General features: G+C 33.8%; 1 protein-coding gene across 2 annotated transcripts in view; it reads right to left on the bottom strand.

Annotated features, from left to right (window-relative positions):
- ATF2 (activating transcription factor 2) overlaps positions 1 to 27,085 on the bottom strand; it is an 83,639-nt gene that overhangs the window by 24,468 nt on the left and 32,086 nt on the right. Inside the window, exons 5-10 of one of the 2 annotated variants that reach the window (XM_070803154.1) lie at positions 20,937 to 21,033; positions 18,084 to 18,202; positions 17,827 to 17,955; positions 13,530 to 13,597; positions 11,920 to 12,034; positions 8,862 to 8,948 (exon numbers count right to left, since the gene is read on the bottom strand). In XM_070803154.1, the coding sequence (XP_070659255.1) occupies positions 8,862 to 8,948; positions 11,920 to 12,034; positions 13,530 to 13,597; positions 17,827 to 17,955; positions 18,084 to 18,202; positions 20,937 to 21,033 (615 nt within the window). Of the gene's footprint in view, positions 1 to 8,861; positions 8,949 to 11,919; positions 12,035 to 13,529; positions 13,709 to 17,826; positions 17,956 to 18,083; positions 18,203 to 20,936; positions 21,034 to 27,085 lie in introns of both variants that reach the window. The other variant, XM_070803147.1, reaches the window with a different exon arrangement.

Here is a 27,085-nt window from a genome sequence, read left to right as displayed (position 1 = left end):
AGCATTACTTTACTACTGTGTGAGATGAGTGCAATTGTGAGGTAGTTTGAGCATTCTTTGGCATTGCCTTTCTTTGGGATTGGAATGAAAACTGACCTTTTCCAGTCCTGTGGCCACTGCTGAATTTTCCATATTTGCTGGCATATTGAGTGCAGCACTTTCACAGCATCATCTTTTAGGACTTGAAATAGCTCAACTGGAATTCCATCACCTCCACTAGCTTTGTTGGTAGTGATGCTTCCTAAGGCCCACTTGACTTCACATTCCACGATGTCTGGTTCTAGGTAAGTGATCACACCATCGTGATTATCTGGGTCATGAAGATCTTTTTAGTACAGTTCTTCTGTGTATTCTTGCCACCTCTTCTTAATATCTTCTGCTTCTGTTAAGTCTATACCATTTATGTCCTTCATTGAGCCCATCTTTGCATGAAATGTTCCCTTGGTATCTCTAATTTTCTTGAAGAGATCTCTAGTCTTTCCCATTCTATTGTTTCCCTCTATTTCTTCGCATTGATCGCTGAGGAAGGCTTTCTTATGTTTCCTTGCTATTCTTTGGAACTCTGCATTCAAATGTGTGTATCTCCTTTTCTCTTTTGCTTCTCTTTTCACAGCTATTTGTAAGGCCTCCTCAGACAGCCATTTTGCTTTTTAGCATTTCTTTTTCTTGGGGATGGTCCTAATTCCTGCCTCCTGTACAATGTCATGAACCTCCATCCATAGTTCATCAGGCACCCTCTCTAGCAGATCTAGTCTCTTAAATCTATTTCTCATTTCTACTGTATAGTCATAAGGGATTTGATTTAGGTCATACCTGAATGGTCTAGTGGTTTTCTCTACTTTCTTCAATTTCAGTCTGAATATGGCACATTAGGACACTAGAGATCATTTGCCCAAGGTCACAGAGCCATTAAGCTAGTTAAGATCCTAGATTTAAATCTGGATCTCCTTCTTTTCAAAGTGCAGTTTTTCCATGGCATCATGTTATGTATATTATCCTATCTCCCCCCACCAAAAAAAGAAGGGAAAAAAAAGAAAAAGCAAAAATCAAGGAAGATAATCTAAGACTGGGTGGCTTGATGATTCAAAAGACAACTACAAGGGAATCCCCTGGTGGTCCAGTGGTTAGGACTTCGCTCTGTCCCTGTCATAGGCCCAAGTTCAATCCCTTGTCAGGGACCTAAGATCCAGCAAGCCAAGTGGTGTGAAAGACAACCACAAAGGATTCGGAATGCCAAGTCTGATACTGTAACCTCTAAAGCCATATCACCCCAGATTAGGTATATTTTCCCCATCTTTTCTGACTAAGTACTTCCTTATGAACTGCAAATAGCAGTTCATAAAGTCCTAGTTTCTTCACTGGTTAGCATACATAAGATATACTGTGTATATATATTAGCATACAAAATGTGTACAGCTGAGAAGATACTTTACTGTTTAGAAATTAACTCTGTCTCAAACTATCTGAACAAACTATCTGTAAAACTGGGAACAATGACAACTTCCTTGTAGGGCTGAGGTAAAGATTAAATATGTAAAACTTCAGTTCAGTTCAGTCGCTCAGTCGTGTCCGACTCTGTGACCCCATGATTCGCAGCACGCCAGGCCTCCCTGTCCATTACCAACTCCCGGAGTTCATTCAAACTCACGTCCATTGAGTCAGTGATGCCGTCCAGCCATCTCATCCTCTGTCGTCCCCTTCTCTTCCTGCCCCCAATCCCTCCCAGCATCAGAGTCTTTTCCAATGAGTCAACTCTTCACATGAGGTGAGCAAAGTACTGGAGGTTCAGCTTTAGCATCATTCCTTCTAAAAGAACACCCAGGACTGATCTCCTTTAGAATGGACTGGTTGGATGTCCTTGCAATCCAAGGGACTCTCAAGAGTCTTCTCCAACACCACAGTTCAAAAGCATCAATTCTTCTGTGCTCAGCTTTCTTCACAGTCCAACTCGCACATCCATACATGACGACTGGAAAAACCATAGCCTTGACTAGATGGACCTTTGTTGGCAAAGTAATGTCTCTGCTTTTGAATATGCTGATATGCAGATGACACCACCCTTATGGCAGAAAGTGAAGAGGAACTAAAAAGCCTCTTGATGAAAGTGAAAAAGGAGAGTGAAAAAGTTGGCTTAAAGCTAAACATTCAGAAAACTGAGATCATGGCATCTGGTCCCATCACTTAATGGCAAACAGATGGGGAAACAGTGGCAGACTTTATTTTTGGGGGCTCCAAAATCACTGCAGATGGTGACTGCAGCCATGAAATTAAAAGACGCTCACTCCTTGGAAGGAAAGTTATGACCAACCTAGTAAACTTACCTGAGTCATATAAGGATTTCTTAATTTTTTATCAGCTTCCTTACCTTTTTCAAAAATATCTATTGAGCCCTCTATTTTCATAGTTCAGGTGTTAGGGTACGGACACCAAAGAATCACAAGAGTTCCTTTACTTTTGTATTTTCAAAATATACTTAGGAAAAAAAGTACTCAGGGATCATCTTAAGGACAGGTTTAGCTCAGTCTGGAGCTAAATATTTAAAATTTTAAATTAAAATTTTAATATTTAATATATTAAATTAAAAAATATATAATTTATTTATTTGACTGTGCCAGCTCTTAGTTGCAGCATGCAAACTCTTAGTTGTGGCATGTGGGATCTGACCAGGGATCAAACTTGGGTCCCCTGCATCGGGAGCGCAGAGTCTTAGCTACTGGACCATCGTGAACTCCTCCAGATGTATTTTATTTTGGAAAATATATTCTCAAGACCACGTGGTACACTGCATCTTTCAGAATCCAGATTAAGATTCCCAGTTCCATTTTTTCTTCCTTCTCTTATGCTATGCTAAGTCACTTCAGCCGTGTCCGACTCTGTGTGACCCCATAGATGGCAGCCCACCAGGCTTCCCTGTCCCTGCGCTTCTCCAGGCAAGAACACTGGAGTGGGTTGCTCACTTCTCCAATGCATGCGAGTGAAAAGAGAAAGTGAAGTCGCTCAGTCGTGTCCGACTCTTAGCGACCCCAAGGACTGTAGCCTACCAGGCTCCTCCGTCCATGGGATTTTCCAGGCAAGAGTACTGGAGTGGGGTGCCATTGCCTTCTCTGCCTTCTCTTATAAACAAGCAGAAATAACCACATTAGCAGCTAAGATTCAGGAAATTGGGACACTCATAACTGATGGGATAATGTGGAAGTGGATGGATTAAAACTAATTAGGTAGGTGACCAAAGTAGTACTTGGCTGTAGTTAGGAAGGAATACTTAAACTAAATGGTCAAAGAAGTGAAAGCAAAAAGAGAGGAATTTGAAAGTGTGGGTCATATAAACAGAAGGAGGAAGATCTGGGAAGGTGGTCAGTGTGCATAATTACATCTTTTATAAGCCAATCTATAATAGCGTTAGGTTAGGGCTTTCATTTCTGGATATAAAATGTATAAAAATATAAGTACTGGTTGAGATGTGAACCTTGGTAAATTATGTGTTGGTAAAACATTTTTAAGTCCTTAGGTAGAAAACAGAATTGAAGAGCATTTAAAGTTTTATAGTAAAGAGCTTAGCTCTTAGAATTAATGAAATATAGTAACTGCACATAGGGGAGTCTGAAGTACATAAACATCACTCTCTTGAATAATCTTTAGTAGGGCAAGTTACTACCTTATAGAGCACTTAAAAGCAGCATCAGTATTCATTCATTATCCTCTCTTGACTGCCCTAGGGTATACAGTACTCATCTAGTGAGGAAGCGCTAATGTTTGCTCCATGCTGTTACATTGATTACAATGGGTCTATCTTGGAAGTGTGCCACTGGATACAAAATGCAAGAAAAAGATTTTCAAGGGTTAATTAACACTGCTTTCAACTACAGATTTTTTTTTAAACTATAAATTTTTTTTAAACAAACATGTTTAAAAACAAATGTATGCTAAAAAAATTACAGTGGGTTAGAAGAAAGTTGTCTAAACGGTGATTCATATACATTTTACAACTAATGTAAGGATATCTATAATCCACCCACATATATGTTGAGACATTTTAAAGAAGGGTAATTTGGTCCCCCCAAATTAATGAAAACATCTATAAATATGATAGATATTTATCTTACAACAGAATTTTGGAGCTACTCAATTAGTCCAATTACCATCTTACAGGTAAAGAAATTAAGGCCCCAAGAGTGAAGTTACTTCCCAGGATCACAGAGCAAGTTAGAAGCAGATCTAGGACCAGAAATTCTGTCTGTTGACTCCTGGTTCACTGAACAAACATATTTTAAACAAAAGGTTGAAAAGGTTTGAAAAAACTAGAGCTTTTGTCTCACATTAAGTATTCTTTTTTTTTTTTTTAGTATTTATTTATTTAGCTGTGCTGGGTTTTAGCTGCAGCATGTGGAATCTAGTTCCCTGACCAGGGATCCAACCCCAGCCCTCTGCCTTGGGGGCACAGAGTCTTTGCCACTGGACCACCAGGGAAGTCCTAACATTAAGTATTCTAAGTATAGTTTAGTAACCATTAAGAGTATCAAACACTGGTCTGTCCATTACTGGATCAAAATTCTATCAATAGAGAAATCTAATGTAAGTAAATGAAGATTAAGTACTCAGAGAAATTATATAAGATTTAACAAGTCTATATTCTGTAACATGTACAATAAAAGCTAGGCATAATTTTAATTTTAAACTAAAGGAAAGAAAACGAAAATCTTTATTACTATGTTTCTAAGCAGACTAGTAATTTAATGGTAGAGTTACATTTTAGTGTTGTAAAATTCAGCTACTATGTTGAAAACTTTTTGTCTTAAAGACTATGTCAATTAGAGTGAATGTAGGGGAAAAAAAAGTGAATATAGTCTTGTGCTGACCAATCTGATATCCATCTTAAGAGGTAATCTGCTAAAAATAATGTTATTCAAATTCTATGTTATATGTTGTACCCATGAAAGCAAATTTTTATCACATCTGTCAGTACCTGGTAGGAATAAACTACTCGATCATAGTTCAAAGAAAAAACACAATGTTCTCTAGAAACAATTTATGAAAAAGTCAGATCCATATTTCATAAGCACCACAAAAGCTCATCAGAGTAATAACCCTCCTTCTCCTGGGTGTTATCCTACCATCTGCTGCTCTATTACTTATCTTTATTTTGCAACTAATTAACAGCATAATCTTCTAAATTCAGCAAGTTAATTATCATTATTGTGGTCTTTGCAGCATCATCAGTCCTTGTGAAATCTTGCTCCCCACCCCCAGAGAACATATGAAAATGAAGTAGGGTGGGAAAGAGTCTGTTTCGTTGGAGTGGGCTCATTTGGTGTTTGCTCATTAGCTTGGCATGCAGAGGGAGGTCAGAAGAATTCTGCTGAACATGAGGCTCCATGCAGGGCCCAACTAAGTTAATGTAGGTTTCTGAACATTTGCCAAGATGCCCTCTGTCAGCTCTCAGTAGAAACCCCCTGCAGAAAACCTACCAGCTACCCACTGTGTGCAAAGATCTCTCTCAGTTTGTCACACAAGTCTTAAAGAAATGATTCTGGGGAATACATCTTAAATACTTAACTAAATCTTCTTAAATGAAACTCCTGGATGGTTAACATTTTCTTATTCAGATGAGTTACTTTTTGATTATAAATATTACATAGGAAATTTGTTTTTTTAGAAGAGTAACACAGGTAGCAAATATCTATGGTTTAATGTGCTTAAAGACAAACAAAACCCCTAAACTATATGTACATTTGGTGAGAGCCAGTGCAATTTTGTAGAAAACAGTAGATCCCAGGAATTTTCCTAGAGTATTAAAAAATACTGGGTAATCTTTTATTTGTGGACCCCCCCCAATACATTTTTACTTAAACTAAGTTTTTACTTTTCCAAAAACTCAAAGTTCTTAAAAAACAAAACAAGCACAACTTGTCCTGAAAGAATTTCTTCATAAAAAAAAAAGAAAGATCTTTTTAAAATATTTGTAACAAACACAATGCATATAAATCTTCCAGTAAGCACTGGGCACATGAAAACCAGGCCACCGCAAAAGCATCCTTGGCTATCTTAGGATACAAGTAAGTTTCTCTTCAGCTATAGTGTACTACTTATTGTTCTGTGTTCCAATGTTGCCATTTCTCAAACATTTTTTTTTAACCACATTTTAGCAGAGTTACTATTGCTGTACTATTTAACATTAACAGACTGTGACCACAAAGGTCAAATAAATCCTTAGCAGAGATGCAGAATCAAACAGGGAGGATGTTTAAATATTTTCAAAGAGTTGAAAACAACAAAGCAAAATCCAATTGAAGCAGTTAAAGAAGAAATTATAATGTTTGCTGGGGGGCTTCAGACTGGTAAAAAGTCAGAAAAATTATTTAACATGTAACATGAATCTAGGGGATGTGAGCTGGGGACCATTCATTTGGAGAGAATGGAATTAAGAGTTCTATCACTGACAGAGAAAAGAATCCAATCCTATGATCATTTATCTGATCATTAAAAAACCTCTGTGCACTAGGATATGAATCTAGTCTCAACTTTCTCCCATTAGAATTATACAATTATTTATTTAGTAAATCTTTTTAGCCCCCTGATGCTTAATAAATTAAGAAGATCAATGACACTGACATTTTAATTCAAGTTTAGAAACAATCAAACCAAACCATTCAAAGTTCTAGCAACAGGAGAATGGATAAAGAAATTGTGGTATACTCACAGCAAAATACGCAGCAATAAAAAGAAACTACAGAACATGCAACAACATGGATAAGTTTCACAGACATATACTTAACTGAATGCAAGAGTATATATTGATTTTATTTACATTGCTGGTGATAAATATTAACAGCTGGGGGAGATGGACCGAGGGAAGGAACATAAAGAAACATGGGTAGATGTTAATGTTCTATACCATAATAGAGGTGAGTTACATGAATGCACTTAAATTGTACAGTTTAAATTGGTCCATTTCAATCTATGTAAATTTTACATTTAAGAAAGACTTATTAAAAAATAGTTCAGTGACGGTAAGGAGTGGTCTGAGGAAGAACAACAGTTACATTGCTAATAACTGAAGCTGGGTGATGAGCACATGGGGATTCATTACAGAATCTTATTTACTTTGTATATAATACTTGAAATCTTCCATAACAAAAAGCTTAAAAAAAAGGAGGGGGGAGGCTAATTTCTGAATCTTTTTATTTAATTAAAAAATAGGACAATCTTATTTACTATCCCAATTAAAATAGGTAATCACCTAAATGTGGCTATTTTATATGTTAGCAATATTTTACTAAGAAATTTAATTGGACTGTTAAATTTAAGTGAGGCAATTTGTGACTCCCCATGCAATTTGGGGGGCCTTCAACCTATAACTGTGTTTCATACATAAATATGTGAAATACAGCTTTGGTATTTTTCAGTGTACAAGCATACAAAGTATTTTTATTCTTACTAATTAAATTTCTCAAATTTATTCAGTTATTCAGGGAAGCTTACTAGTTTCTATCTTATGGCCAAAAGTATTTCTTTAAATCTGATCTGTTCTTTACAAACTGTGGAGGGAAAAGTCCACTGAATATGTAAAAGTATTCTGAGATGCAGAGAACAACAACAGGATCTCTTTAACTTCTATTCTATTCTACATAGTTCTCACTAATTCATTTTTTCATTATACTAGTTACGTTAAGTAGGAAGTGTAAAACACATTCCTAGTGAAGGTCTTCTGCTAACAAATGAAAAAGATTCATCTTAGTTCCATGGCTTTGACCTAAACATGGTGTTACATGAAAAATTGTCCTCTTGGATTTTCAAGTTCTTTCACTATTATCAATAACCAGCTAATTTTAATACTCTTCAACCAACTATTATTTATTCAGACAGTATATAAGTTTTACTGTTAAAAAAAAAAAAGTTATCACATGCCAAATTCAGAATGATTATTTGCATTAATGGAGAATAGCAGTAAAAAATTTAAAGCCTTGCAATAATACATAATGGTTTTTATGTGTACAAATTTATAATGTCAGTGTAGTGCCTAGCATATAACTGAAACAAATAATAGGTGTCTAACAACTATCGATTGATTTTAGTTAAAAATTAGCTCTAAAGTGTGTTAAATTGTAGAAGGGAGAATTATTTTGATTTAAAAGAAAATTACCCCACTGATCCTCCCACCCCTTAGCAGCAGCTTCAGGTCATCTACTAAGAAGTTAGCAAGTAAGAAAGATTTGAGGCTAAGAAAGACCCCAGAAATCAAAGTTTAATCCCTTTATTTTACAGATGAGGAAAATGAGTCTCAGAAAAATTAAAGTGGCTTGTTTGGGGGTAGTGAACAGAAGAATTATGAGTAAAATGAAAATGTCTTCTGATTCCTACTCTATAGTTCACCCCTTAACATCGATTTCTTAGTGCTTGAAACACAAGTCAAAAATATGGTTTTCCTTTATATATAATGTTTACTAACCTGTATACTATTTCAGAATTTTTTCTTAATACTGTTCTACTCATTTGAATGACTGTTTAAAATCATTCATAATGCCAGTGCTGCCTTCAGATGATTACTTCTAGTTTCAGCTGCAATATCCCTAGCCTCCAGCAGGAGGAGTTTGCCTAAAAAGCCACATCAAACATCAGACAAACCAATGATAAAAACTAGAACTTTACTTCCAATCGATTCAATTGCTTTCAAGTACCAGTACCCTGTCACTATGCTAATTAAAACTTTCCTTTTCCAAACTTTCTGGTTCCCCTATAATGTAGTACAGGCCCACAAATTTATAAAATTTGATCTAAATTGTGCATCTGAAGTGGGCTTTAATTGAAAAAGCTAATTCAAAACAGAGTCAAGATATGTACAGAACAAATAAAATCTTGCTTACCATTTTTGCTTCTGACTGCACTGGTTGAGGAGAGGAAGGACCTGGAATTCCTGGAACGCTAGGCACCATGGTGACTGGTCGAACAAGCTATCAGAAGATATTGAAAAATAATTACTAGAAAATATATTCAAAATGAGATTTGTACTTTATTTGCAAAATGGCTGCTATAATAATTTACATAATAAGTATATATTAATATGTATATGACAATATATTACACATTAACAAAGTATATATTGTGTTGGCGAAAAAGTTCCTTCTGTTTTTAAAGTAAAAATAAGACACATCTTTCATTTTCATCAAGAACTATATTGAACAACATATTCACTGTTTTGTTCCACTGCCTTCTGCCATTTTTCAGGCAAGTTAATGATTCTGTCTTCCCAAAACCTTTTATCTTTTTGAGCAAAGAAGTGTTCTAGGTTCCTGTCATAATTTGTTTTAAAAATGCAATGTTTTCATTATCTTTCTAATCACATGTAGAAATGACAGTCAAGAAGGTTTTCTTCACTTCACTTACATGGAACACAAATATCAAAGTGATGATTAATCAAGCTGGTACAAATGATTTTCAGTGCTTGATTTGGATATTTTGAGTATGTCAGCTATCAAACTCATAAGATTGAGTGTTCTTAATTAATGCCTCGATTTGATCACTATCAACTTCAACAGGACTACCCAACCATGGGGCATCATCCAGCAAATCTCCAGCACAAACTTCACAAACCACTTTTGACACGTTCTATCAGACACAGCACCTTCTTCATTTACTACACAAATCTTTTTTATTTTTTGCATTTCAATTGTGTTTTTACTTTTCTTGAAATAATAAAGCATAAATGTGTTGAAAATGTTTTCTTTCATCCTCAATATTAAAATGGCTATAAATAATTCACCGATTTCAATTTTTTTTTAAAAAATGTACACTAATACGACAGCTGTCACAATACAATCTAACAAAATTGTTTCAAATGAAGTTAAAGACAACTGAGTGCTACTAGAGCCATCTCATGGGGAGGGACTGAATGAACTTTTTGGCCAACCCAATATATTAATATTTATATTGTAATATAAATATAATAATTGATAAAATTATTTGAGACTGCAGAATCAGAAAACTTCAGAAAACTGTATCTGAACCCTTAATGATCTTAATCCTGACTTATCCTTCAAAACTTGTCAATTTTTCTGAGACATTCATTTTTAATCTCCAATTCTCATAATTTATTTTTAATAATTCCTTCTTACAGAAACTAATAATATTCACAGTGATGCAAAATTTCTCATAGATCTGTCACACCTCCGTTTTGAATGAGAAAGAATGGTAAAACTTGTATAACTAGGCATAAAAAGTAATTTCAACAATGAACTTTGCTTTTATAAAATATATACATATAAAATTTATAAAATATATACATGAAAGTTCTTTAATACATTAAATACAGCATAATGACAAAGGAGAACCTGATTACCTCTAGTAATTTCACTAATACTACTACTTAACAGATTTTCCATCGTCTTTTGCCTTTAAAAAAAACATAATATCAACAGTGAATGATTAGTTATTGTATACTAAAGTATATCTCTTTTTCATTTCAGTTTCTCTCACTGCAGTTACATTTAACAGGATACCATATAAACCCAGATACAAGAATCCTTTCCCATCAAAAATATCCGGAGAAAAGAGAGAGTAGTCACCTTATATTTGAGTCCTTATAAAACTCTCAAATAATGCATTTTGAACTACAAAGTTCCATTTGAAGACAACACATTACCTTGATTTTGTGGAAATATCTGAAATATTACAATCAATGCTAATTTTGGATACTTAGAAAGGTCACTTTAGTTAATAAAATAAATATTTAATAGTAATTTTAGTTAATATTCATGAGGATATAATCTCACCAAAAGTGTAAAGAGCATTTTAAAAATAATTTTTAAGAACTATACAATAAATGATTATATTGTACTGACCAGAAATATCTATCTACAAGGTGATAAAAAGAGACTGTATTTTTGAGTATCAGGACTTGATGTAAGATTTCCAGGATTATAATAGTAGATTCAAAAAGTGTTACACTGAAATTATTTAGATGAGGATGAAAATAATGTGTTTCGGAAAACTTTGTGAGGCTCCTTAAAAAGTGGTTCTAATGACAAAAACTTGAATATTGAAGACACACTTGAAGATTCTGTTATTTTATGCAATGTGAGAATAGAAAAAAAAGCATTATTTGTAACATATTATTCAGAAGAATGTGCCTTTAAATACTCACTAAGTTACTGAATAGTATAAGTAGATATTTAACTACTATGTCTTTCAACATTTATATAATTAACATGCCCTTCAAAAAACTTCTTTTTGATCTTCTCATTAGGAAAAGTGGAAACTATCTATTGTCCATTCTAGTAGACCATTTAGATTTTCACATGCTTGGGAAAGCAAAGGAATTCCATAAACCCAACATGATCATAAAAGTTCAGAATGCTTTTATAAATGATTTCTCTAATAATCAAAATAACATGAAGTTACCTGATAAATGTTCCAGTATAAATTTCTTCTTATAGAACAGAAATCTATGTTAATATTTGAATTCTACAAATCTAGCAAATTGAAATGGGTTGAAGAAGGAATTAGTTTTTTTTTTTAGTTTCAACCTTAAGTTTATTTTTTAAATTTATTTTGTAATTGAAGGATAATTGCTTTACAGAATTTTGCTGGTTTCTGCCAAACAGCAACATAAATCAGTCATAGGTATACATATGTCCCCTCCCTTTTGAACCTTAGGAATTAGTTCTTAATTACTAAATTATTAGTTCTTAATACTAAAAATAAAAGGAAAACAAGATTTCGAGGATTGAAAAATGTTACTTATCCAGTTATGTTTGCCTTGAAAGATTTACGCGATCACAGTAAATATCAATGAGTAAATATTACTCAACATTAAGTATTTTGTTGAACTTAGTTTCACAAACCAATCAAGCAGCCCCAAGTGTATTTTCTGATTATAAAGATCAGTTTTCTATAAAGAAAATATTAAATAGTCTAAAAACTTACTGGAACTGCAGCTGGAACATGCACATTAGAACTTGTGATTGATGCAGGAATAGCAACAGGCATGGTTTGTCCATTAGGAAGATGTAACAGAAGAGGAAATGGGCCTGGTACAGGACTAAGGAAAACAAAAGAAGGGCAATTAGAAAAAAGAAATCCATATCAATGATGTCTAAAAAATATAAAAGTATTTTTACTATTATAATTTAAAAATAAATTTTCCAGAGACATCTAAAAAATTAATAAACATAACAGAAGAGAAACAGAGAACAGACAGGTGGTTGCCAGAGGGAAGGGAATGGAGGGATGAGAGACATTAAGAGGTACAAACTTCCAGTTGCAAAATAAATGAGTCACAGGAATGAAATTCACAGTGTGAGGAATATAATCATTAATAATGTAATATCATCTCTGTATGGTAACAAAGGTGGTCAGAAGATACAAACTTATAGTTAGAAGATATATAAGTACTAGGGATGTAATGTGGTGTGCTCAGTCATGTCTGATTCTTTGCAACCCCATGGACTATAGCTGCTTGCCAGGCTCCTCTGTCCATGGAATTTTCCAGACAAGAATCCTGGAGTGGGTTGCCATTTCCTTCTCCAGAGGATCTTCCTGGCCCAAGGATTGAACCAGCATCTCTTATGTCTCCTGCACTGGCAGGTGGGTTCTCTACCACTAGCGCCACTTGGGAAGCCCTAAGCGTTCACTGTACATCTCAATAAAACTAGAAGAAAAAAAACGAACAAGAGGTCAGCCCAAGGAAAATGCCCATGTGACAGATGCAAACTTGATACCATTTCTCATAAAATGAACAAAATACCCACAAAAAATCATACATGGTATATATACACTGCTCAAGTAATTAAACAAAAATTTCTGAACCACTGCAAAGCACACTGTAAAATTTAATTAGTTTTAATTGCATCTTAAATGTACAATGTATGTAAGCAGTGTAGAAAAAAAGAAAAAAATGGGAAAAGCTACGAATTTACTTAGAGAACAATCTGCAATATATTAACTGAGAAAAATTCTTGTCAGAAAACTCTTGAGAACTCCCTGTAAAAACTGAAAGAAATGTTTTGTGTTAGTCGCTTAGTTGTGTCTTACTCTTTGCAACACCATGGACAATAGCCTGCCAGGCTCCACTGTCCATGGGATTCCTCCAGGCAAGAATACTGGAGTGGGTAGCCATTCCCTTCTCCAGCGGATCTTCCTGACCCAAGGATCAAAGCCGGGTCTCCTGCATTGCAGGCAGATTCTTTACCGTCTGAGCCACCAGGGAAGCCCTGAAAGAAATGTTATCTAGTGATAAAGATAATCTTATGTGTTTTGTGTAAAATAGCATGAAAATAAGAGATCATCTTAAAATCACAATCTGTTTAGTTTGTCTTTAAAATTGGGCACTGTATATGTTTTCTAATGTGTTAGAAAACATTTATATTAAAAAAAAAAATTACCCGAGTATTTTTTCCAAAAATAAAAGCATGCAAAAATGATTAACACACACACAAAACTAAGGCCACAATTAGAATAATTAAATGTCTTAGGAAAATCATGACAAGAAAAACTTAACAATTCATAAAATTCAATGACTGGCCCAAATCACTTACACAATTGGCCTGTTGGAGGACGGTGCCTGGGTGATTACAGTACTTGAGGTTGGTGAAGGTACTGCCTGCTGAATAATGACACTTGAGTCAGAACTTGTAAGCAGCACATTGGGAACTTGTAAAGATGCTGGACGAACAATAGCTGATGTGGGCTGTGCAGTTTGTGCCAATGGTACTTCCTATTTAGTAATGAGATGGAGAAACAATGAAATTTAAAAATCCAAGTCAATTCATGTACCTTTATGAAAGGAATATAACACATCTCTTAAAAAAGCCCCACAAACTTAGTACTTAGTATCACCCCAAAATATATTAATATTTATTTAAAGTTAATTAAGAGAAAATACAGTACTTTGGCCACTTCATGTGAAGAGTTGACTCATTGGAAAAGGCTCTGATGCTGGGAGGGATTGGGGGCAGGACTGCAAGGAGACCCAGCTAGTCCATCCTAAACGAGATCAGTCCTGGGTGTTCATTGGAAGGACTGATGCTGAAGCTGTAACTCCAGTACTTTGGCCACCACATCCGAAGAGCTGGCTCATTGGAAAAGGCTCTGATGCTCGGAGGGATTGGGGGCAGGAGGAGAAGGGGACGACAGAGGATGAGATGGTTGGATGGCATCACCGACTCGATGGATGTGACTTTGAGTGAACTCCGGGAGTTGGTGATGGACAGGGAGGCCTGGCGTGCTGCAATTCATGGGGTCGCAAAGAGTCGGACACGACTGAGCAACTGAACTGAACTGAACTAAAGAGAAAATTGTAGAAGTAGTTGTTTCAAATGCAATGTTAATATTTTAATTTAAAAAACATCTGAGTGGTTTTTTCAGTACAACTTGTTTTACCATCAATCTAGAAATAACTTAGGCTGGGCAACTTGGCTATATAACTCCATGAGAATTCTAATAAAAAATAAAACTACAATTCCATGCTCATGGAAGTACAGAACTTAAAATCCAGATGGGACTTCCTTGTCCTACTCCATCATTATATTGTATAAAGAAGAAATAGGTCCAGGAGACTCTTTTATAGTTGATATAAATTCAATAATAGAAATGTTAAAATTTTTTTTTAAGTAATACAAATGTTTGCTAATTTCAGGTAACTATCTCTACATTACCAATAATTTCTCAATATCAAAAGGTGAAGTAATATTAATACCTTGAATGTAAAACTAAACTACTGGAGTAAGATCTTTCCAAAGTAAAGAAAAACACGGAACCTTATAGATGGGTCTTTTCCCCAGTTTACAGATTAGAAAACAGGTTATCCAGAACTCCATAACTAGAATAAAAATTGGTCCACCATGTTCTTTGAATTTGCCTTTATACTGCCATTTATTCTCAGAATTTTATTAAGCTCCATAGGAAGAAAGATAAAACTAGTACTACTGGAACTTTGTTTACTTGACAAATTTGAGAAATTACAACATGCCCTGAAGGACTAGTAGGAAAAGAGACAGTACACAAGTAAAACAAACAAGAAAATTTTGGACAATAATGTGTTATAGGCTAACAGTATAAATATAATATCAATAAATCATGAGAGATTAACTGAGGGAAAGTTGGAGTTGGCTACTTTAGATAGTATAGTGAGGTAAAGTGAGCTTCTTTGAAAAATGGCATTTGAACTGGTACTGAAAAGATGAGGAGTGCATTCTAGGGAGAAGGAAGCAATACCAAGAGCAATGTCTTTGAGGGAGGAAAAAGCTTAGAATATCTGATGGACACTATCACAGAAAAGGCATGAGGTGAGGCTGGATAAGAACACAAGTCTAAATCAATGATGGCTTATGGAAGAAGTGTGAGTTACCTTAAATGCAAAGGCAAACCACTGAAGGATTTTAAGCAGAGAAGTGACATAATATATTAAAAAATATACATCCTAGCTTCCCTGGTGGCTCAGCTGGTAAAGAATCCACCCGCAATGCAGGAGACCTGGGTTCGATCCCCGGGTTGGGAAGGTCCCCTAGAGAGGGGAACAGCTACCCACTCCAGTATTCTGGTGAGTGACTTTCACTCACATACATATATATTCAGATATACATGTACATGTATTCTGTATATGCTTGTGTTTGGATACTTTCTGCATATTTGTTACATTTCAATTAAAAAGAAAAACAAAGCCACCAATTAAGAAAAATATACAGCCAATGGAAAATAGGTTGGAGATGGAAGTAGAAAGTCCTGGTAATTGTTAAAAGTTATATTAACTGAACAATATATTAAAAAATAATTATTAACAGTTATTAGAAGGTAACTGTTAATTATTCAAGTAAAAGATGATTTGGACTACAGTTGTGACAGTGAAGATAAAACAGATAAATTAAGGATATATTCAGGAAGTAGGTTTGGTAAGATATGCTACTGGTTTCACTGAGAAGGAAAAGAGGGAATTAAGTATTCTTTATTTTTGGCCAGAGCCAACTAGAGAATGGATGGGAGAAAATTTACTGAGACAGAGAAGACTGGGGGGCGGGGCTCTAATTCAGACGTACTACGTTTAAGATGACACATAAAAGGAAATGTCAAGACAGAGGTGCATATGAATATGGAAATCCGGGAAATATCTGGGTTGATTGATATAAATTTGAAAACCAGGTTGATCGTTTTTAAAGTTACATGTCTGGATGAGAGCATTTAAGAAGGAAAAAACTGAGAAAGAGAAGGGGGCTCAGAATTTACTTCTTAAAACTTGGAATAACTATGCCCTGCCCAGTGTGAGCTAATGACTGAAGAATGCAGGAAAAAGAAATACCCCTAAGAGGGATAAAGCAGCAACCAGCAGGAAAAAACTGTTGAGTGTGAAGGGACTGGAATATTCTCTAGGTAAAAGGTATTTATATCAAAGATGTAACAGCATTTCTTATAACTGCGATAATGTGGAAACAATATTTACATTCAAGATCAGTAAATACATTATGATAATGATAAAATAAAGTGCAAACATTAAAAATTATGACTTTGGAAAATTTTCTAATGGCATGGGAAAATCTTGATTAATGCTGAATGTCTAAAACATGATATAAAAAAGTAAACTATGATTCTTCTTGGTATTTATCTTTTTATCCCTTTATACTTCTATGTAACTATTCACTTGTATATGTGTGAAAGTGTTAGGCAGCTCTTTGCAACCTCATGGACTGTAGCCTGCCAGGCTCCTCTCTGTCCATGGAATTCTTCAGGCAAGAATCCTGGAGTGGGTAGTCATTCCTTTCTCCAGGTGATCTTCCCAACCCAGGGACTGAATTCGGGTTTCCTGCACTGCAGGCAGATTCTTTACTGTCTGAGCCACTACAGAAGCCTAATACATATATGTATATTTTTATGTATAAAGGTATACATGTATCTAGGAAAAATGTTTCAAAATATTAGTAATTCTTATTGCTCAGTTATGGGGTAGAAGGTGTTTTTTTCTTTCTTATATTTTTCTGGATTCTTAAAGTTTTTTAATAATGAGAATGCACTTTTATTATAAGTAAATAAAAAAATACAAAACACCTAATGGTCAAAGCATTTATTCCTAGGTATCAATAAATAGTTACCTTTTCTGCCTTACTTCTAGCTCCTCTGTCATGGCAAAAGTCCGTTAGGCTATGATTTTAGAGTAACATAACCTACAAAAGAACACTGTCATTGCCTTTCACTGTGCCCCATGCCTCCAAATAAATGTGTTTAGTAGATGTGCTAATGAATGAACATTAATTGAGAAATATCTGTAATAATGGTTAACTCAGCACATAATATACCCCAGTTGGCCCCAGGTACCAAAGTATTCAGATCTAGGAATGAGGCACTAAATTACTACAAAAAGACTATACCAAGTAAGACAGTGTCATCGTCATCATATTAGTTGGTATTACCAAACATCACTGCTGAAGTAAGTAGCTATTCCTTTAACCCTTTAAAAGTCTAAATAACCTTTATTCAAACAATTTTTAGTTGCAAAGATTCTTAATTAAGCTATCACTGTATAAAAGTAGCAAAAAAAAAATAGCAAAACCCAGAGAAATTAAATTTATAAATGTATGTATCCTCTAAAAAAATAACAGGTTTATCTTAAATGACTATGAGTCTCTCCAATAATTTGTCATAAAAAATTATCTATAAACAAATTATCTTCTTTCCCTAAAATATCTGAGTATTCACAGGCTTTCACATATAAGACAAGTACAACCTGATGCTGATTAAGGCATATTACATTAAAATTTTATGTAGACCAAATATTAGACTTTACTGAAAATGCTGATTTTTTTTTCCACTTAGTTTGAGTTTCTTCTGTAAATACAAACTTCTAACCTTCTCATCACTGGTAGTAGACTCTGGGTGAGGTAAAGGACTATCCTGGTGAGTTGTTTCTACAACAGAAGGCTCCTCAATTTTGCTTCTTATGATGGGTGTTGCAAGAGGAGATAAATCTAGAGGCATCTAAAATGCAAATTAGAGAAAGTGTTAGGAGTTTAAAAACAGCCAATCAGTTTATCTAAAATAAGAAAGCAACAAGTGAAAACTGTTCTGTCAGAAGCACTCTTTTAATTTCATGGTTAATAACATACTTTTTTAATGTCATCTTCTGAGGCTTTCTTGAACTCATTCTCAAATGGACTTGCCAACTCATTAAACAAACCCACTTCTTCACAGTTTTTCAAGAATCTTGTTGGTGTTGGGGTCTGATCTGAAATAAATGTCAATAAGCAATTACACAGATTTAAGTATCATACAGGACTCTAAAGTATTTTAGCTAGTAAATTAATGAATTAGCAAGACTGGTTCAGTCAGCTGTTAATTCTCTTTGGAAAGACCTCTTCCTTTAAAGCAAACAAAATTTGGTTAAGTTCTTGTTGCAGTTTAAGGTAGTTCCTCCAACTTTATGAACAATAAAAGTATGAAAAGAATTTCTTCTTGTTCCTTATTCCACAGGTTCTGAGTAGAGTGACATAAGCATCCTCTATTCAGAGATAAACTATTATCATTATCTAACACAAATTAAAAAAAATTTATAGTATTAAAACTTACTAATGCTTAAAATACATGCAATTTGGGGAAAACTAGGACCAGAACATGTATATTTGCTTGAACTTGGCCCTTCCACTAGTATTCATAATCTATTATGAAAGCAAGCTTAAGATGAAACAATGCTGCACTAAAACACAAACTGGGTGTACATGTGAGCACATATTAATTACAAAACAATAGCTAGTTAAGGTCTACACTGAATGAAAAACAGCCAAGTTATGAATTTTGCCTGTTTTATTATTTTCAAGGCTATTTGCTCACATTGATTAGGATTAATAGCACATTCAATTCTATTCACATTTTATATACTTTAGGGCATCAACTTCATAAGTTACATCAAGGATCTAGCCTAAACTAAATAAAAGTATAAGGATGACTCCTGGCTTAAGATATAATACTCATAAAACCTTCTGTGAAATTAAAATATATATTTGTTAACTACTGGGTTCCTAGAGTGGGCATTACTTACTGTTTTATCATCACCCTCAACCCAACGTACACACAGAGTATTACTACATATAAATATTTTACACTAAAATGATCTATTTGTCATACACATTAGATATAATATAGGCCTACCTCAGACAGTAGTAGTATTATCAAAATTACTGAAGGACTTTTTGTCATCATTTTACCTAACAGTCTGCAATGTACATAACCTGTACTCCCCCAAAGACATACAAAATGGTAATAAGGGCCCAGCATTCTTGTATCAACCTAGGTCCATCCATCATGACTGCAATAGTAAACTGAACCTAAATTTGACTCTTCTGTTCATGCCCAAAGGATTTATCTATGCCTAAGAGAGGGCTCCTATTTTGTATTAAAGGGAGAGGAGTCTTTAAAATACATATGCAAAAATCATTTTTTATCAGCAATTACTATAATGATCAGGCTTGGAAAGAAAAAAGTCAACACAGGCACAATTGTTTAAACATGCATATGTGGTTTTTGGCTATTGATCATCAAATATATATCACACGCATCATGCACTATATTTACACAGTTACGCTATACTACTGATCTCAAATGTATTTAAAGAAAAAAAGTCAAGTGCTATGTTTAAATGTGTTCTACTTTTCTAGCGCATTAAATGTAAACAGATCGGAAAGTAAGTTCTAGAAACCAATCTCAAAATATTTTTGAGTTAAATGTTACAGAGAGAGATATGGCTCTAAAGCAAGAAGTTCCAGAGAAGGAAAGACCTTCATGCTCAGGGGAGTGAAACTTCCAGGCTGTAGTTATTTTGTTGGCATTTTTGGTTTTCTCTCTCAATATCTGATACATGGGATTTTAAAGAAATGCACACCACACTCTTACCTGCTTCCTTTTACTTATAGAAATAAAGATATGCTGAATGTTTCCCTACATTTTTCCTAAACAAATTGTTTTTTGGTGAATTATCTGTTTTACCTCCAGTTTTTTCAAGACAAAAATCTTGATACTGAATGACAAGAATTATCTTTTTTCTTCATTATCATATGCAATGCTTATGAAAGATAATTTGATTTCAAGCTGGGTAATAACTTAAAAGTATTAATAATATTCAGTATTTAGATATAATTCTAGACTTACAAATATATAACCTAAGCTTTACAAGAGAAAAAAATTAAAACATTAATTTGAATATTTGGACTACATGACTGTGGTTATGACAAAAGGACTGAAATTTATATATCAAATTTTATATAAAATTATTTTATCACAATACTTCTGTGTGTATACATATACAGAGATGTATGTATCTATAAATACCCAAAAAAGAAGTAGCTGACACAGCATGGAAGGACAATAAACCAATGCATGTACTGGGCTTCTCTTTTCACATACTGAAAGATAATCATCCATTTAGGTGATACAGTATGTTCACAGGAGCAACATAGGAAAATAAAAATCATTTATTGAATTTAAGCCCCATTTATTGAGAGTATTTTACTAACACAGATGTTTAGTCCAAACAGAAACATAAACAAAATCCTAATGAACAAGTCTGCTAACTGCTTTCTCCAACAGGAGGAGCCTGATCATTTTCTAGCTTCACATAGCACTGTAAAGCAGATGTAAACAGCTAAAAGAAACAATGACTAAACATCACATTAATTGAATTATCAGTTAAATGTAAGTTCTGGAAATGGTATGAATGCTCCCAGATCCTAATTAACTTCCACAAAAAATGATATTGAAGTCTACATTTGAAAACTATACAAAAATGTGAAATGAATGGTCAGAAGGAAACATGAAAATGTAATGGGTAAAATACATGTTGCCAACATTTATTGTAAATGAAGTCATTGGAATATCACCAGACTATATTATTTACAGAGAATACACAAAAATTGTGCACATTCCAGGTGAAATATGTATATAAACTATTAATAAAAGCATATACTAACCAGCCACAATGACACTGTCATTACGTGCTGGACCAAATTTCAGTGTCATCTCATGTTTATGTTTATGGACAGCCAAATGATCCTCGTTGGTAAAACGCTGTGGCAAAAAGTTTTAAAATATAGTTAAGATTTTCAATTTGATCAAATAAGTTAAATGATAAGGAAATTTTCATTTCCACAACAACATGTAAAACCACCATTAACAAAGACATAGCAGTTTGTTAACTATAAAGAATCTACTGTTAGTATAGATAAACATACTAGGTCTCAATCACAGAGAAACTCATTACCCAAGAATGAGCAATAATGATAATACTAGGTCACTTAACTCATTTGAGAGCATTTAAAAACAAAACCTGAGGCAAAGAAACTTTACATAAATTTCATCTGGACACTAAAAATAGACGACTTAATTTTTGCCATATCATAGTAGAAATATATACTCCACGGTATAATGACTTTTGAACAAAGTACTGTTATTTTACTTAGATTTCAGGTTACTTACCACTTTTAAAATGAGAACTTTCTTATAAAAATATTATTCCTGGACAAATTAAGAAGTAAATCAGGTGCTTTATGTTACCACATAAAAAAAGAATGCCTTGATTATAATCCAGCAAAGAAACAGCAGTCAATACAATAAAGCAATTCATTTCAAAATAAAAATTTTAACTTAGAATAAAGTGGTTTTACATTTTTTATCATACTCTTACATAAAAAAATGAAGCAAAATTATTTCTAAAGCTACACTTAACTTTGATAGGTCCTACATGCTAAAGGTGACATTTATGATTACAATATAATAAATACATTGTTTAAATATCTCCTGTGTCTGGATATCAATCTTTATGAAGATGCTCCTTATCTTTAGCAACATTTACAACTGAATATAGAGCACTTTTTAATTTCAAAGAAATAATTATAAGATGTTAAATTAAGAGATCTATACTCACTCTCTAGGCTATATCCTTAAAAGTGGGATGTTAAAATAATGAACATGGTTTCTCAGAACTACCAGAAATGGATTCCTTACCCTGTGGTCTTACCATTCCCTATTCAACTCAATACATACTTCCTTTCATGCAACTAGTGATAGCAGCTTTAGGGTTAACCTTAAAACAATGTAAAAGAAAGAAATATTTCTATCTATTACGCTTTCTTTTCTAAATATTAGAAGTATGACCTGTATCATCCTTGGCCCAGCCCACAAGCCCACTGTAAAAAGTTAATCCCTGTCATTTATATCTGATTTTGCTCTGCACGGTACATGTTTATAGCACCTACTACTACTACTACTACTACTAAGTCGCTTCAGTCATGTCTGACTCTGTGCGACCCCATAGACGGCAGCTCACCAGGCTCCCCCGTCCCTGGGATTCTCCAGGCAAGAACACTAGAGTGGGTTGCCATTTCCTTCTTCAGTGCATGAAAGTGAAAAGTGAAAGTGAAGTTGCTCACTTGTGTCCAACTCTTCATGACCCCATGGACTGCAGCCTACCAGGTTCCTCTGCCCATGGGATTTTCCAGGCACGAGTACTGGAGTGGGTGCCATTGCCTTTATTATATTGATGTTTTCATATTTCCTTTCAAGTAGACTGAGCTCCTACTATTTCAGTTTCCCTAAATTTAACATATAGTAAATAGTCAATAAATGCTAACTAAAAGAATGAACTCCTTACAAGTAAAGAACTGAATCTTCAAGCCCAATCTAAAAGAAACAAAAACCACCAAACCACAGACTGTTCCTAAAGGTGAATTAAGCGTTAATTTAATTTGGTTATATTGTTTTCTCATGTAAGTATGCTTTCTACTAAGTCTTTAAGTTACTGTACACCAGTGGAAAATTATTAATATGTCCCCTCTTTGGAACCTGTTTGTATTCCCATTGAAGATGAGTATACATATACAAAGAGTAACTCTATCCCTTGACTTACTCATTTACAACTGAAACAATCATTGAGCAATCATAATCTAGCTCTGCCCTATGCAAGTGCTATTTTCCTACTGCTTTGTCATTATGTATAAGAATCCTTTCCAAATTTGGAAAAATAAGAAATAGTCATCCTTTCGTAGAGTTTCCAATAACGAAGCTTTTGGAGAATGAACATAGCGATAGGATTTACCAGCACTACTTCATTGCTTTTTACTTTGCATTACAGTTTTGAATGTCTTACAAGTATCTTAAAGCAAGATTCACTTTATGTTCCAAAGAACCTAACAATGTGGCTTCTCCACTGAAGGTAATCATTAAACATTTGCAAATAAATGCATTTTAGTAGAGGTCTTAGATTTTAAAACAGCAAAGTCAGCATAATTAACAGACAAGCTTACAAAGTTATCTCCTAGGAATTTTATCCCAACGGTATCCTCTGCTTAGTTACTGGTTTGAACACAAATATTCAAATCAAACAGCAACTACATATACAATAAATAACATTATGTTTTGTACAAAATATGTGAAAATACCAACAAGATTGATTCTAAGTGAAAAGTAGCAGGTAAAAGGACCATAAAATACATTTAAGATCATATGAATAGTAAAAGGAGAAATGCCAGGAATATGAATTCACAAAGTTTCAAAGAGAACACAGATCAAGTTTATCTAAATGCTATTTATAAAGGAACTGTTAATCATATAATATTTTTATACATGGGTAAAATACATTGAAATTGATACTTGATACAAGTTAGTATCAAGTTGATACATTGACACTCACTTGTATCAAGTATCATGGATCTTTATCATGATATAGATATTATCTATATCTATAACGTTGCCTACCATCTGAGAAGACTTATTTACCTATAACGAGAAACTTAAAACAGTGTCAAAAGGCAGTCACCAGGAAAAGATATATATATATGTAAAATGCATTATTTTTTCAACAAATACAAAACAGCTACTACAAGCTAAAATAGTTTTGCAAGAATCTATTTGAACTGCTTTTCCAGACAAATTAAAAGGTTTATTCTAAAAATAAGTTTTGTAGAAAAATAATGATATTGCTGCTGCTGCTAAGTCACTTCAGTCGTGTTCGACTCTGTGCGACTCCATAGACGGCAGCCCACCAGGCTCCCCCGTCCCTGGGATTCTCCAGGCAAGAACACTGGAGTGGGACTGCTAGTAATAATATATTGCATTCATACAATTTCTTTCTTCCAGGCAATTGAGAGCACTACTCCAATGAAAATGTTATACATGTGCAGTGTTTTGTCAAATAAGAAAGACTTTGAACATGCAGCTGAATAAACAATGGGAAAGGCAGTCAAGAAAGTTAGAATAGGCCAACAATGTCTCTTACAGGGTTAAAAAGTAAGGGTAACCTGACAAATATAGGAAGCGGTGAAATAGTTGCTTCCATAAAAAATTAATTTAAGCTCAGGTATTGGAGAAATTTGTGTTTCCAAAGTGTGAACACTCTTATCAGAATTAACTTAAGAAATGAGTCATTCTGCATTTAATACATGCATTTATATCCATGATATAGATGATTATTCCTAATATAAAACATTAAATAGGTATTAAATTATAAGGTCATTAGGCCAATAGCCAATTTTACTACTTCTTTCACGAATTTAAGTACTCTAACACCAGGGAGTTACTGATCAAATACACACAGATACACACACTCTCCCATACTTTCATTGAAACTTCAGATTAAATAAAATGAAATCTTTATCTCCTTTAAAAAAAAGTTATAATGTATTAACATTTCACCAAAGAAAAAATTTTCAATGAGAGCATCACCAAAAGCAAAGCTATTATCAATAAAATGTAAAAATTTCAATGTTAAAAAGACTCTTTCACTAAATTATCTCAACTTTGTCTCTTTTACCAAATTCAATGGAACATCATGTTAAAATAAATGAAATTATCAAAAGTCTATCTATGAAATACCTAACAGTGACTGGGACATAAAAAAATTTACTAGAAAGAGCCAACAGTTAAAACTTTTGCACTGATTTCTATAGGTCTCTCTGAAATAACATTATCAACAAAATATACTTAAAATTTTTTAAATCTATTTGAAAATTTAAGTTCATTAAGTGTTTTAAAGCTAAAACTCAAATTTGGAAGAATGTTGTTAACTAGTGACAAAAAATAATTTGTACTACCACCATCAGATTGGTGCTTCTAAAATCAATGCTTAATAGAATTTTTGATTTCCTAGGAAATTACTATTTGAATCTAGAGAGAGACCATAACTATTCCTAGTCCAAGCAAGATTTAACAAATGGATGATGCTGACCTTGGCCCAGTTATCATTTGGCCAGTAACACTTATAAAGTATTACTATAATATAGATTAGACTATTTTAAGTATCTCAGAGAACAAATATATGCCAAAAAAGTTATTAATACCTAGGAATGAAGTGTTCATGATGAGAACAATACTTAAAGTTATTAGTGAAACTAAAAAGTTGTTTTCGCTTTTAAAAACAATATGAAAAAATGTATGAGGAGCCTTAAAAATGTGTATACATTTTGATCTGATAATTTGGTTTCTAAAAATGTATTTTGAGGAATTAGGGAGATGTACATAAGGGGTTATAGAGAATATTCATCACAATGTTGTGATTTTTTTAGGCCATAATAATTAATTTTTAGGCCATAAAAGAGGAATAGGTAAATAGATTTTGGGACATATTCTGACAACAGAACACTATATAGGAACTCAAACTCATGTTTTCAATTAACACACAATATATCATACTATATAATGTATAATATACTATGTAATATAGTACAGTGCTATACTGTACAATGTATAGGATAATACTATATAATGTCATCTGCATACAAATAGAATACAAATTAATACATGCGGTATGATCCCAATTTTGTTTGAAAAATAAAAGGGGGGAAGGACTTAGGAAATGCACAAAATGTTGACAGACATCCTCTCTAGATTTTACTTTGTCAGCATTCTCAGTGATACTTTTGTAATTAAGAAAAAAGAAAAACTTTTAATGTTCACTGAAAAAGATACATATTCAAAGACCCCTATTGAAATATACCTCGAAGGCTTTGCGATATTTTGCTATAAACATAACACAAAAGTAGGCTTGGGTTCACACTTATCTCCAGTGTTCACAGGTTCTGTGACTGAGAGGCATTCAATAATGTATATTTGATTGTACATGTGTAAAATGAGGCCAGTAGCACCAACTTCATAGGGCTGGTGCAGGATTAAATAACATAACCCACATAAGCTTAGTAGCACAGTGACTAAGTTGAAAAATGTTAGTATCATTGTAATTGCTTTTGTTACTACAACAACGATTATATGGAACTTTTAATTCCTCCAATCTTTTTTGAAACAAGTTGGAGCACAAATTTAGACATGGTATGCTACACACTTGATAAATATTTGAAAGCTCTATTCTATGGTTCACAAGCAACTTTTGAGTTTCTCAGGTAGACCTTTTTCATTACTGTTTTGAATACACTTTTTATTTTGGAAAACTTTTAAATTTACAGAAAAGTTGCAAAAATTGTACACAGAGTTCCTGTACACTCCTTACTCAGTTTGTTTCCCCTAGTGTTCTCATATTATTGTGGCACATTTATCAAAACTAAGAAACCAACACTAATATATTACTATTAACTAAACTCACAACTGGTAGCTTTAGTATTGCCCAGCTTAACCAGACTCTGGCTCCAAATGACTTTTTGTTATGTTCCCAAATTCAAAATCATCTCTGAAAATTATGTCAAGGACTGCCAGCTGTCCCTTAATATCTACTACTCTTTTTCCTTCAAATTAAGAATTTCTAAATTTTAGGTGAGCACTTGGCTGCCCAGAACAAAGACCACATTTTCTAGCTTTCTCTGCAGTTAGGTGGCCATATTCTTTTGGGATCAAAAGAATGAGTGAAAATTGTTTGCATTATTTCCAGTTAATGCTCCTAAAATGATGCGTGTATACATGCTCTTCTCTGCTTCCCCTTCTCCCTCCCTTACTGCTGGAATGTGGACTTCATGTCAGGAGCTGAAAAGCCATTTTGGACCTAAAAATGGAAGCAGCATGATGAGGATTACATAATCAGCCAACCTGGGACTCCTACTTCCTGGTTATTATATTAAAAAACAAGCCGATCAGTCTGTTGTTAAGGTTGATTCTTTGTCTCAGCCTGCATCTCTTAATA

Source organism: Bos indicus, chromosome 2 (genome assembly GCF_029378745.1).
Source record: "Bos indicus isolate NIAB-ARS_2022 breed Sahiwal x Tharparkar chromosome 2, NIAB-ARS_B.indTharparkar_mat_pri_1.0, whole genome shotgun sequence".
In the NCBI taxonomy this organism is placed as follows: domain Eukaryota; kingdom Metazoa; phylum Chordata; class Mammalia; order Artiodactyla; family Bovidae; genus Bos; species Bos indicus.
This window is presented reverse-complemented; position numbering and strand designations above follow the sequence as displayed.